Source organism: Leuresthes tenuis, unplaced genomic scaffold (genome assembly GCF_036924035.1).
Source record: "Leuresthes tenuis unplaced genomic scaffold, fLeuTen1.0.hap1 SCAF_14, whole genome shotgun sequence".
Lineage (NCBI taxonomy): Eukaryota > Metazoa > Chordata > Actinopteri > Atheriniformes > Atherinopsidae > Leuresthes > Leuresthes tenuis.
In genome coordinates, this window is record NW_027325368.1 from 31,854,953 (window position 1) to 31,867,323 (window position 12,371).

At 38.4% G+C, this 12,371-nt stretch overlaps 1 protein-coding gene across 2 annotated transcripts in view; it reads left to right on the forward strand.

Moving 5' to 3' along the window:
- Positions 1 to 8,621, forward strand: part of xkr4 (XK related 4) — a 51,670-nt gene extending 43,049 nt beyond the window's left edge. Inside the window, exons 4-5 of one of the 2 annotated variants that reach the window (XM_072363762.1) lie at positions 998 to 1,060; positions 1,211 to 8,621. In XM_072363762.1, the coding sequence (XP_072219863.1) occupies positions 998 to 1,060; positions 1,211 to 1,595 (448 nt within the window). In that variant the 3' untranslated portion in view covers positions 1,596 to 8,621. Of the gene's footprint in view, positions 1 to 997 lie in introns of both variants that reach the window. The other variant, XM_072363761.1, reaches the window with a different exon arrangement.
- Positions 8,622 to 12,371: the final 3,750 nt, after the last annotated feature.

A 12,371-nucleotide genomic window follows, 5' to 3' on the forward strand; every position in this document is an offset into this window, starting at 1 on the left:
TGAAGCACATTCTCTTGAAGTTTCTCCAGCCGACGACCAGTAGCCTACATGGTGCGCAGTTTAGCAGTGAACCACGGTGCGGGGCGGGAGAAGGAGACAGTCCGGGTTTTGGGAGGGGCGAAGACATTAAGGCTGAGGACTGTTAGATTCTAGAGCACTGTTGTACTGTGCAACCAAGCTGTCCACCGGAGTGTAGGGGGGATAAGGGGTGAAGTTGGACGCAATGATGTTGGTAAGGGCAGGTGCACATACTGTCCTGGTATTCCTGAATGTGATGGTCTGTTTGTTGCGCCATGAGGAGAGAGGGATAGGGACAGAGAATTGGACAGCCAGATGGTCACCAACCGCCAGGTCCAGACACTGGAGTTGGGTGGGGGTGGTGCCAACAGAGCACACAAGGTCAAGTGTGATACTAAAATCACAGAGCAGCAATGTGGATAAGATGTGGAGCAGATTGAAGTGAGGAGCTCAGAGAACTCAGACATGAAAGTGGTGGAAGTTTTTGGGGATAACCTGGAGCTGTGAGTGACCAGCCATAATAATACATCTATTCCAGCAGAAAGAAACCATTAATAGCACATTTTTGTACACTTTTTTTCAAAATGCAAACAAGGAGAGGCCGAAAAAATTTGGCTAAAGTTGCAGCCCACATTTTTAAATCCACAGAAAAATGTATTGTTTCATCTGTCAGGTTTACATCTATTCACAATGTGAAGACCCTCTGGAATACTTTATTGAAGAATGACATTACTTAAATTTTGCTGTAGTGTCTTTACAGTATTTTTTACATTTTGTATGGAAATTCATCTAGTGTTAGCACTAAAGGAAAGCTCCTTAAGTGTCTAAAATTAAATGGTAGTATTTGACACTTGAGCAATTTATTCGAAATTCAGAATGCAACAAAACCCCACAAAAACACAAATTTACTGAATTGACTACTCTTGTAGAAAACGCCATCTGATAATTTCTTGTCAACATGTCTCATCTGTTTGTGCAGGTGTCGCCTCTTCATCTACTACCTGGTCATTTTGGTGGAGAATTCTGCTCTCAGTGCGCTGTGGTATCTTTACCGAACACCTCACACCACTGACGCCTTTGCAGTACCGGCACTGTGTGTTATTTTCAGCAGTTTTCTAACTGGTGTGGTTTTCATGCTCATGTACTATGCTTTTTTCCATCCCAATGGGCCTCGTTTTGGACGCTCGCCAAGTGGCCAGGGACTTGATCTGGACCCGACTGCTCAGTTCTCCGCACTACCTTCTGAGGGCGCAACCAACTCACTGCGTTCCAACCGAGGAAACACCACAACTCTAGAGCGTGACATGGGAAAATATTCTGAGCGGGATGGCTGCATGCCAGTGTTTCAGGTCCGACCCACAGTGCCCTCCACACCATCGTCACGTGCTCCACGCCTAGAAGAGACTGTTATCAAAATTGACCTGTGTAGGAACCGATACCCAGCTTGGGAGCGTCATGTTCTTGACCGCAGTATACGCAAAGCAATCTTGGCCATAGACGGCTCTGTGACTCCTCGTCTCCAGTATAAAGATGATGCCTTGGTGCAGGAGCGATTGGAATATGAGACCACACTATAGTTCCACTTTGATATCAGAACAAGGGTTCAGCGTCAGGGGAATATCCTGCTATGACACAAAAAGCAACATGGATTGTGACGATTAGAAATTATGCGATCGTACACTTACATTTTCATTTAATTTCCCTCTTAATTGTTCTATTCTCTGGCATCAGTTTGCACCCAGGAGGACTTTTTTGTAGGAGTTAGAGGAGCCATTTGAGTTCAGTTGGTGTCATCGGATGCGTTTGACTTGCTTATGAGGTTGTTACAGTTATTCTTACTTTCACTCATCAGGGAAATATGAGTGTTTGAACACTCTGTAGGATCAAAACGCTGATGCAAGCTTTTGGTTAAGACTTTGATAGGTTCTGTGTTAAATAAGAACATGTCACAACATCCAGATGAGTTTTAAGTAATATGGAAATAAATGATAACTGAGCTACACACGATTGCTCCAATGTGATGCAAATGCGAAGCAATGACAATGTGGCAGCCACAGCCAGGTGTATATTTTCATTAGTATTTACAGGACAGCATTCATTACTCCTATTTTCTTAGTGCCAAAAAAGGTTTCTGGGAAACATCTTTTACAGCCTCTGAGGAGCACTTGAGTGATGGCTGGGTAGTCCAGATAGTTCTTCGCTGGCCCTAGCCTTTTATTGTATTTGGATAGCCCTGATCTGCCCTAAAACAAGAAGAGAAGAAAGTGAACTACATGAATACAGAGGTCAAAGTTGCATCTATGTACAGTTGTTCTGTTTGGATTAAACCAAACCTGGCTGGATGGAAAAGAGGGGAGCAAGACAGAGAGGGTGGTCTTTTTCCCTCAATTAAATAAGTAAAATACAAAGAATGCCAAGAAAAGAAATCCCCTGCCACAGCTCATCTCAGCTGTTTGCAGAGAAGCCTTGTGAACCTGGCTGTACAGTGATACTGATTTTTGCTTACCTGTGGAGGAGAACATGGAGCAAAAGAAATTAGAAAAGTGGACAGGGGGCCATGGATAGCAGTGGATAGAGAAGTCACTGACGATGGGGATCAGGATGGAGAAGATGAAAAAGCACAGGCCAGCAGCCATCTCAGCCTACCTAAACCAAGCATCAGGATGCACAGCATTTTTTTTTTCTTTTACAGATGATGTAGAGGATACTGAAGTCAGTGTAAATTTGTGCTTTGTTTGTTTTGACAACCTTATGTATGTGTGTGCGTACTTGTCCTCAGAACATGTGAAGCAGTTAAGTAGGATGTGGTGAAAAGGCCTGAATTGGTTCTTTGTTGTCAGTAATTGTTGATGCTACACACTGATGCCAGTCACCTACTTGGAAAAAGGAAAAAATTTTTGTGATCTAAGTAACCCAGCAACAACTTTTACCTTTTTTTAACTCAATGCCATATTTAACAAAAAAGCTTCACAACACAAGTTTATGTGGTGCTGATATTGTCGACTGGATTTGTTGAAGAAACAAGAGCAACTACTAAAGGTTGATCCACGACTGTCATACCACGTCATAGTCTTGGACGGATAACTTCTGAAATACTAACTAATGCAGCTGAATGGAATCTAATCCAAAATATATCTTTAACACAAGCCAAGTCTAAGAAGCAGTACTGTAACTGGTGGCCAGATGATCTCTCCCTTTTTAATGTTTTTATTTTTTACGTTGGTAAGAATTTTTCCACAGAATTGTGGAGAATTTCTGTAGTATCCGGCCAGAATGATATCCACAATTCTCCACTCACATGTACAAGAATTTGTCTTGTCTTTCAAACACATGGGCCTGATGTGGCCATCAAACAGACCAGGGGCACAGGCAGCAGGTAGTTCCTAGTTCCTGCACCAACAGAAAATTCTTACTGGAAATATTCTGGGGTGGATACTCTTTTTGTGTTGATGTTGTACATTTCTGTAACATCAACATAATTGTGAAAAGCAATAAATAGGCAAGCAGAAAAGAGAGTGAAAAGGAAAATGTCATCATATTTGCTCATCTTGAATTATCTTAAATAATTACCTGCGTTAATCACACATCGGCACATTAAGACAAAATGGTTCTCATAACATTTATATTTCTCCAAGTATGAATCCCCAGAATATTTAATTAAAAGGTGGACCCGGTAGTGATCTTATGATTCTAACTTAAAGGGGACATATTATGCAAAAATCGCTTTTCCAGCTCTTCTACATTAATATATATAAATTCGGGGTGCGTACAGTTTATATTTGACAGCGAAGTTCCGGCCACGGTCGGTATAAACCTATCTGTGTGCCAAACATTTTGACATGGACTGCTTCCACAATTTGGGTCAGTACAACGCAGGACTGGCAGCAAAACTTTTCCTAAAAAAGGGATCGATACCGACTATCCGTGGGAAAAGGACAGATGATTTCTTAATGCTAACTGCTAGTTCATGCAGGTACAAACAATGCTGAAATAAATTATTTACACAGCAGGTTGTGTTATATTAGAGCACATTCTCAGGGTCTGACTTTGGCTCAAACATATATGGTTGCAACGGTGTGGGAGCAGCCATGACCAGTGCTCGTGCTCAGCTGTTGTCATAGCAGCCTGACGCCGAACGCCGCAGTGTGAGTGAGACAGGCAACGTACAGAGAGGGCTGCTGTACTTGATCCAAGAGGAATTTGACCAAATGATTTCACAGATTTGGATGAAATATCACAGATCACGTGACAATATGCTGCCTGGTGGAATGAAAGAATGGGTCCTCAACTGAACCGTGACTTAAACAAAGGGGTGAGAGTGACTTTGTACTCAAAGAATTTAGAAGGAGCACAGTATCATACAGATTAATCATGTAATGTAAAAGATTTAAAAGGATTTTCTGAGATCTTAGGTTTAACAGGTGAAGTCACTGCTACATAAGATATTCCAGAGCCCTAAATTCTGTTGCAGGCTGTTAGAACTGCTTACTGATTTGGTTGAAGACATGTAGAAAAATTGAATAATTCAAAAAGTTTATGTGTTGCCCAGTATACACAGAACACAGAGAGGATCAGCTGTCCTAACAATATATTTTTGGGATTTGTACTCGACAGGTATTTTAATCCGCTTTAAAGCTAAACTTTATCAGATTATTCAAAAGTGTTTTCTTTTAAAAAAGTGATCTGGGATTATACATTTTTTTGTGCTTACGAACAAATTGACTGTGTTTTTCCTGATCCACATTCTTTTACATAAACTATGATATATTTTGGAATTCCTTTTTTCCTTTACCAAGAGGCCATCATTTTCTTGAACATACAAACTTGAAAATAATTTTTGCTTTAATTTGTTTTAATTGCTATCGTGACTTCAATTGTGTAAAGTAATGCAAACATAACACACATTCATAACACATAGAAACATAACCAGTGAAGACAAAATATATGTCAAATAAATCTAACAATCTACTGTCTGAACCAAAAGTGTTTGCATAAATGTAAAGTATACACCCATTAATGCACATCTGGAGCTAAAACGTAAAGACAGTCTATTATGTTTCCTTCCTAATTCCTTGATTTTTAACAGATTCACATTGGCTGCTTTTATGCTTCACCCCATAAGCTTTAGTCTATCTTTTTTGAATATCTACCTGATAAACTTTGTCGAATTCAATTCAGTAACATGACTGTGAGGCCAAGCTGACACTTCTAAAATACAGTGTGCTTATCCTTACCTCCACATCAGAATAAGATCAATGCAGACAAATCGTCAGTGAAAAAAGTCAATGAAACTGATGTTACTGAACCTATTAAAAGAATCACAGTTGCTGGTCTCAGCAATTTGTTTTCATCTTAAAAAAATTTAAAATAAAAGACACAGCTTGCAGTTTAAACACTGATGTTTCCATTTGATGTACCATACCAATTTATAGCATCAAGCTAACTCACATATGTAGCACTTAAAGCACAGACCACTTACATACAAACAGAACACAAATTAGTACACACATAGCACAATATAACACACCATGAGGACAATATTTTAGTAATTCCAGTGCTGAGCATTCATCAAGAGAGAAGAAACGCAGCAAATATGGGAGCCATTTCTCTCATAGTAATATTCAATGTCTTATTCTTTTAGTTGAATGTGGTTCATGGAAGTGTGGAGTCATAAGTCTCAGAACAGTGTACAGTTTTCATGCCCGGTATCTAAGTCAGTTTTATTCCTACCATCTGACGGTAAATACGCATCTAAATGTGTGTTCTCATCACATTGTGTGTTACCATACTGCGCTGTTGGTAGTCGAACAGCTGATTCAGAGGTTTTTACTACTACTCTTTTGTCTAATTTTTTTGCCGTTTACTAGAGACTCTGGTACTCAATGGAAACCACACTGACTGCACACAGTATACAGTGGGGTTTTTTGGTCATGGGATGTTTCTCTGAAAAAGGCTCCTGTGGATAAATCTTCTGAAGTGACGTCACTTTAATTAACAGAAGACAGAGCTGAAGACGAATCTAGGATTGGAGGTTTAAAATAACCTATTTTTCTGCACATCTGTAGACAATTGTTCCTCCTTACTCCATAGCCTTACAAGTTACATGCTGAACTGTTGGTGGTTTAGTTTCATAGTTGACCATGTTGCGGATGGCACATAACTGTTAAAAGTTGGAAAATGGCACCGATTTTACATGGCTGCCTTCACACAGCACTGCAGGGGTCATCTGCCTGTTCAGAAATCCTGCTTTCCAAATCCACACTCATGCTTATGCTTATGTTGTAAATGAGGCACTACAAGCAGGAAAAGGTCTCGCTTCAGAAGAATCTTTCCTAATTATTACTCTGTTCGAAAACATAGGTTCTTACCCTATCAGAAATGTATCTGCCAACACTGAATCTATAAAATAAAGAAGTCAATTTAAATCTGGAAGAGAGTTCATCAAATAGGTAAGAGCGTTGACTCTATTTATGAAATACCTCAGTAGACTTGTTAGTTTGCGCCTCAGTTATAAAATGAATCAGCGACAGCCTGAAAGTCTGAGAGCAGATTTCCTCTGTTCTCTGTGTAAATGCAGCCTCATATGAAGGAATTTTTGTAAGTTTATTTTCATTGTTAAAACACATTTTAGCTTTTTCTTACTCATGAAATAACGTGATACGAACTGATATGTATTGCACATACAGCTACCTCAGTTTGTCTGTTGAAGAAAACACCCTCCACTCTCACTGGCGATTAACCTTCGCTTGTCACACAGGCAATACTTTGGACCCAGCACAATGTTTCTGGAAGGATTTGCTGAAACTGACAAAAACAAGTTTTCCGAAATCAAAAATTCAATAAACTAAAAATATTCAGTCCTCAAAAGCAAAACTAGAAGTGAATGTCAAACTGAATGCTGATTTTCTGAGTTGCGGAAAATACAACACACTGAAACTGCAGAGATTCTTTATTTGAATTTGCAACATGTAGACTTTTCAATGTTCGAAAGTTTATTTCAAATGTTATTTTCATGTTTTCATGAGCCTATATGATTCATTCATTTTTATTTCAGTAACAGTGGAAGCTTTAGGGAAATATTTGGTTGATTAATCTTACAGTATGTTACAAATGGCGACCAAGCAGCCCTTAGATCATATCCTATTAACTCAGCTTTATTTTGTTTATTTAAAAAAAAAAAGCCACTGCAGCAGTTTGAATGGAATAGTTTATTTTATTTCTAGTTGAACAAAAAAGCTAGTTGAGGTGCAGTCATGAAGAGGATCTTCCTTTGAAGTCCAACTTGTGCTCTCGTTCTCTGGCATCTTGTGGGTGGGTATCTTTCTCACAGCAGCATGTGTATCAGAACTAGAACATGAAACATGAACTGACCTCTTTATTCTGGTCATAACTTTTAGAAACTTCTTTTTTTGCCTTTAGAACAAATATATTTTTGTCATTTATTCCAACCCCACACCCAAGACATTGCTTGAGGCTGTACTGAAAAACAAAATGTGCTTCTCTGGTTATCCCTGGTTTGTTCTGTGTTTGGATGTGTGAATTGGTGTGGTTTTGTTTTTATATTATTCTGTAGTAACAGTTGTTACTGCGCTTGCACTGGGATTGTTCCATTTTCAAGCAAGAAGATTGAGCAGGCCTCTGCCCTCAGAACCAGTCCAAAAGTTCTTGGCATGAGTGAAAAGTGAAACAACAATAGTTAGCATTGATTCTTTTTTGATGTCATGAACACAATCTTTCACTTGGGCTAAAAGGTTTTGACTGCTTAAGAGATCAGAAAACTGATAATTTTGAAAGTCTTTGAACTACCTACTTTGTCATTGAGCTAAGAGAAATAATTTGAACTGACAGTCTATACCTTCCACAGGACAACCATGCGAGCGAGCACTGACAAAAATTTTAAAATCATATCAACCTGCTGAGAGAGCTAGTACACTGCAGTAATGTATTGTCTTTTTGTGTTCTCTATACCACTGTAATTTGTGAAGAGGCTTCTTGTGAGTGTCTTAGCCCCAAACTGTGTCTGTTTACCAGCATTAATGCTTTAAAGCTATGACAAATGTATCAGGGCTTTAAACATATGAGTTTAACACAACTTTGAAGATTATTTGTAGCTGCCATCTCATACAAAATAGCTGTATTTAGTTAGGGTGGTCAAGACAGTTCAACAACAGTTTCAGATGGGACAAAAAAAAGTGTTAGAGCCAGCACAGCAACCAGCAGGTGAATAATGAGAGGATTCCAATTACACATGTAGAATCATTCTGTACAGATGTCTGTGTCAAAAGTTGGTTGAACATGGAGTACCACATATAGTAATCTGATCTACGAAAATGCTTTTTTGTAAATAAATGTATGCAAAGTGTAAATGTTTAAAAAGAACATTCCGCTCTTTGAGTTCTGACTGTGAAGAGTGTCTCTAGAGGTTTGATGCCACATGATGGCTGTAACTATGACATTATACTAAAGTTAAAACAATATACATGTGGTGTATGTGGTGATTAAAAAATGAAAATGTTTAAGATGAAAAACTGGTCCTTTCAGTAAGTTGCATTGTGTGATGAAAGTCTGAAGTACTAAAATGCATTCAATGGGGAATAAGTACATTTTAATGTAAAGATATTAAGACTGAAAAATAATAAAATAACACTTTCTATATACATACATATTTATATATATGTATATGTATGTATATATATGTGTGTATATATATATATATACACACATATATATATGAGATTTTTGTAAATTTTTATTTGAATCTAATGAGACAAACTACCAAAATTTATTTAATAAAGTACACTGTCGTCATTCCTTTGGCTTCAAGTTTTTTTTTCTTTCACTTTCCTTTACACATTTGCAAGTTACCCATATCATAGACCCTGAATTTAACTGAATGATAATTTATCAGACCCCAAAAGAAAATGATATTGTTGCAGTGTTATTAGCCTGGATATTGTCTTGAGACTCTAAGAATGTTATATACAACTGGATTTGAAACAACAGAATGACTATTGGGTTAAATTGCAGACCTTGAGTAACATGCAGCCATATGCATATATGTGCAAACACTCAGGGACATGCAACATCCTGGTCCTACTGAGTGGGTGATAGACTAGACCAGAATTCCAGCTCAGATAAGCTTCTGAGCAGCACTGGAGATTCCACGTAACTCTTCCCTAAACTAACCTCTTCACTCCACAGATTTCCAACAAATCACTACCTCTTGAAAACAACCACAAACCAACAAAACAACTTTCAGTAACACTTCATTTAAAGAGAGTATACATAAGCATTCATAACACCTGCATACACATTACATGACACCTGACATAAACATAGACCCACATATCTAATCATAAATGGTTATTATATCACTTTCAAGGTCAAATTGATCATAGGCATCATAGGCTTTATTTTTAATGTTCCCATACTTAAACGATGAAATAATGGGGTTATGATCAGACAGGAGTCTGGGCAAAAATTGTACTGAGTGTAGAAAGGGCAGCAATCCAGATGAAATCAGCATATAGTTGATGCGGGAAAAAGGAGAAAAATGTGTAGTCTTTGACAAAAGGGTTCTGAGCCCTCCATACATCCACCAGGTTTAAATCTTTTACAAAACAAATGAAGGCTTTGGATGCAGAGTCTTGGGGGCCCACCATAATTGAGTTGGACCTATCCAAATTCACGTCAATGAAAGCATTCATATCTGAGCTTATGTACAATTGATAATCGTTCAGCTTTGATAGTTGTGACGTAATTGAGGGGGAAAACTCAGCTTCAAAGATTGTTGGTGCATACACACTGGCAAACGCAACTTCTTTGCCTTGAATAGATGTACAGCAAAAAGCTAAGCGTCCGTTCTTGTCAGAGCCCACCTTTTCGACTGCTAGATTAAGGTTGCGTTTCATCAATATCATCACTTCTTTAGTACGGGTGCCGTCAGTGGAAGCCACTACAGATTTATAAAGGTGGTTTTGAACCCTGGAAGTGTTCTCAAGTCTAATGTGCGTTTCCTGTAAAAGTGCGACATCCACCTTCTGTCTACATAGATAATCTAAAACCTTTGTACACTTATTTGGAGAATTCAGGCCTCTGACATTAAATGGCATTATGTTAAAACTCTCTTGTGAATCCTTGTTATCAATCATGTTTTCTTTACACTGGTGATCTTTCTGGAGAAAACCTGGTCTGATGAGGAGAGACGGCATCCATCCCACTTTGGAAGGAGCTCTTCTCATTTCTAGAAATATGGACGAATTTATTAGTCATCCAAAAACATGACAACCCAGGGTTGAGACCAGGATGCAGAGTTGTAGTCTTACACACTTCTCTGCGGCTTCCCACCTGATGCTGCCCCCCCCTCAATCAAAAAACACAAAAGGAGCAAATCCTCTTGTGCAAAAAAAAAATTTAAAACAAAAACTTTAACTGAACAAAAACATCAAACTATTAAATGTGGTTTGCTGAATATTAGATCTCTCCCTTCGAAGTCTCTGTTAGTGAATGATTTGATCTGTGATCATCATATTGATATATTTAGTCTTACAGAAACCTGGCTGCAGCAGGAGGATCATGTTAGCATTAATGAATCAACTCCCTCTGACTATTTGAATGTTCACATTCCTCGAACCACAGGTAGAGGAGGAGGAGTGGCAGCTATCTTCAGATCAGGGTTACTAATCAGTCCTAGACCCAAGATTAGTTTTAGCTTTTTGAATCTCTGATTCTCAGTTTTTCCCACCCAAAGTGGAAATCACAAAAACCTCTTGTGTTTGTTGTTGTGTATCGTCCACCTGGCCCTTATTCTGAGTTTCTCTCTGAATTCTCAGAGTTTTTATCCCAGTTAGTGCTGAGTACAGATAAAGTCATTGTAGTGGGTGACTTTGATATTCATGTAGATGTTGAAAATGACAGCCTAAATATTAACTTTAATTCTATATTAGACTCTATTGGATTTTCTCAAAGTGTTCACAGACCTACTCACTGCTTTAATCATACTCTTGACCTTGTGCTGACTTATGGCATTGAGAGTGAACAGTTAACAGTGTTCCCTCATAACCCTGTCTTGTCTGACCATTTTTTAATAACTTTTGAATTTACATTACTTGACTACACGGTTTCTGAGAAGAATTCTACATATAGAAGGTGTCTGTCAGAGAATGCTGTAACCAGATTTAAAGAGTTGATTTCATCATCCTTTTCTTCACTGCCATGTGCTGATATGACAGAGGACGGCTACCTAAATTTTACTCCAGTAGAACTTGACTCTCTTGTTGACAGCACTATAGCTTCAATGCGTACAACACTGGACAATGTTGCCCCTCTGAAAAGGAAGGTAATCAGTCAGAAGAGGTTGGCTCCTTGGTATAATTCATAGCTGCGTGCGTTAAAGCAGACTGCAAGAAAGCTGGAGAGACAGTGGCGTTCATCTAATTTAGAAGAGTCTCAATTAGTCTGGAAAGATAGTTTAATAACGTATAAGAAAGCACTTCGTAAAGCTAGAACTGCTTATTATTCATTATTGATAGAAGAGAATAAGAATAATCCCAGGTTTCTTTTCAGCACTGTTGCCAGGCTGACAAAGAGTCTGAGCTCTGTTGAGCCATGTATTCCTTTAACTCTCAGCAGTGATGATTTCATGAGATTCTTCATCAATAAAATTGTTTCTATCAGAGAGAAGATTAATGGAATCCTTCCCATTATTATCACTGATGTATCATCAAGTAGAGCAGCTTTAGAAGTATCTTTCGAACCTGAATTGTATTTAGACAGCTTCTGTCCCGTTGATCTTTCTGAGCTAACAACAGCAATAGTCTCTTCTAAACCATCAACTTGTATGTTAGACCCAATCCCAACCAGACTGTTCAAGGAGGTTTTCCCCTTAATTGACACTTCCATATTGGATTTGATCAATCGGTCTTTGTTGATAGGATATGTACCTCAGACTTTTAAGGTTGTTGTAATTAAACCTTTACTTAAAAAACCTACTCTTGATTCAGAAGTGTTGGCTAATTATCGACCTATATCCAATCTCCCTTTTTTGTCTAAAGTTCTTGAAAAAATAGTTGCAGTTCAACTTTGTGATCATTTACATAGAAATAATCTGTTTGAAGAGTTTCAGTCAGGATTCAGAGTGCATCATAGCACAGAAACAGCACTGGTGAAAGTTACCAATGATCTCCTCTTAGCCTCTGATAGCGGACTTGTTTCTGTGCTTGTCCTGTTGGATCTCAGTGCTGCATTTGATACGATCGATCACAGCATTCTGTTACAGAGACTTGAACATGTTATTTGGATTAAAGGAACTGCATTAGGCTGGTTTAAGTCATATTTATCTGATAGATTCCAGT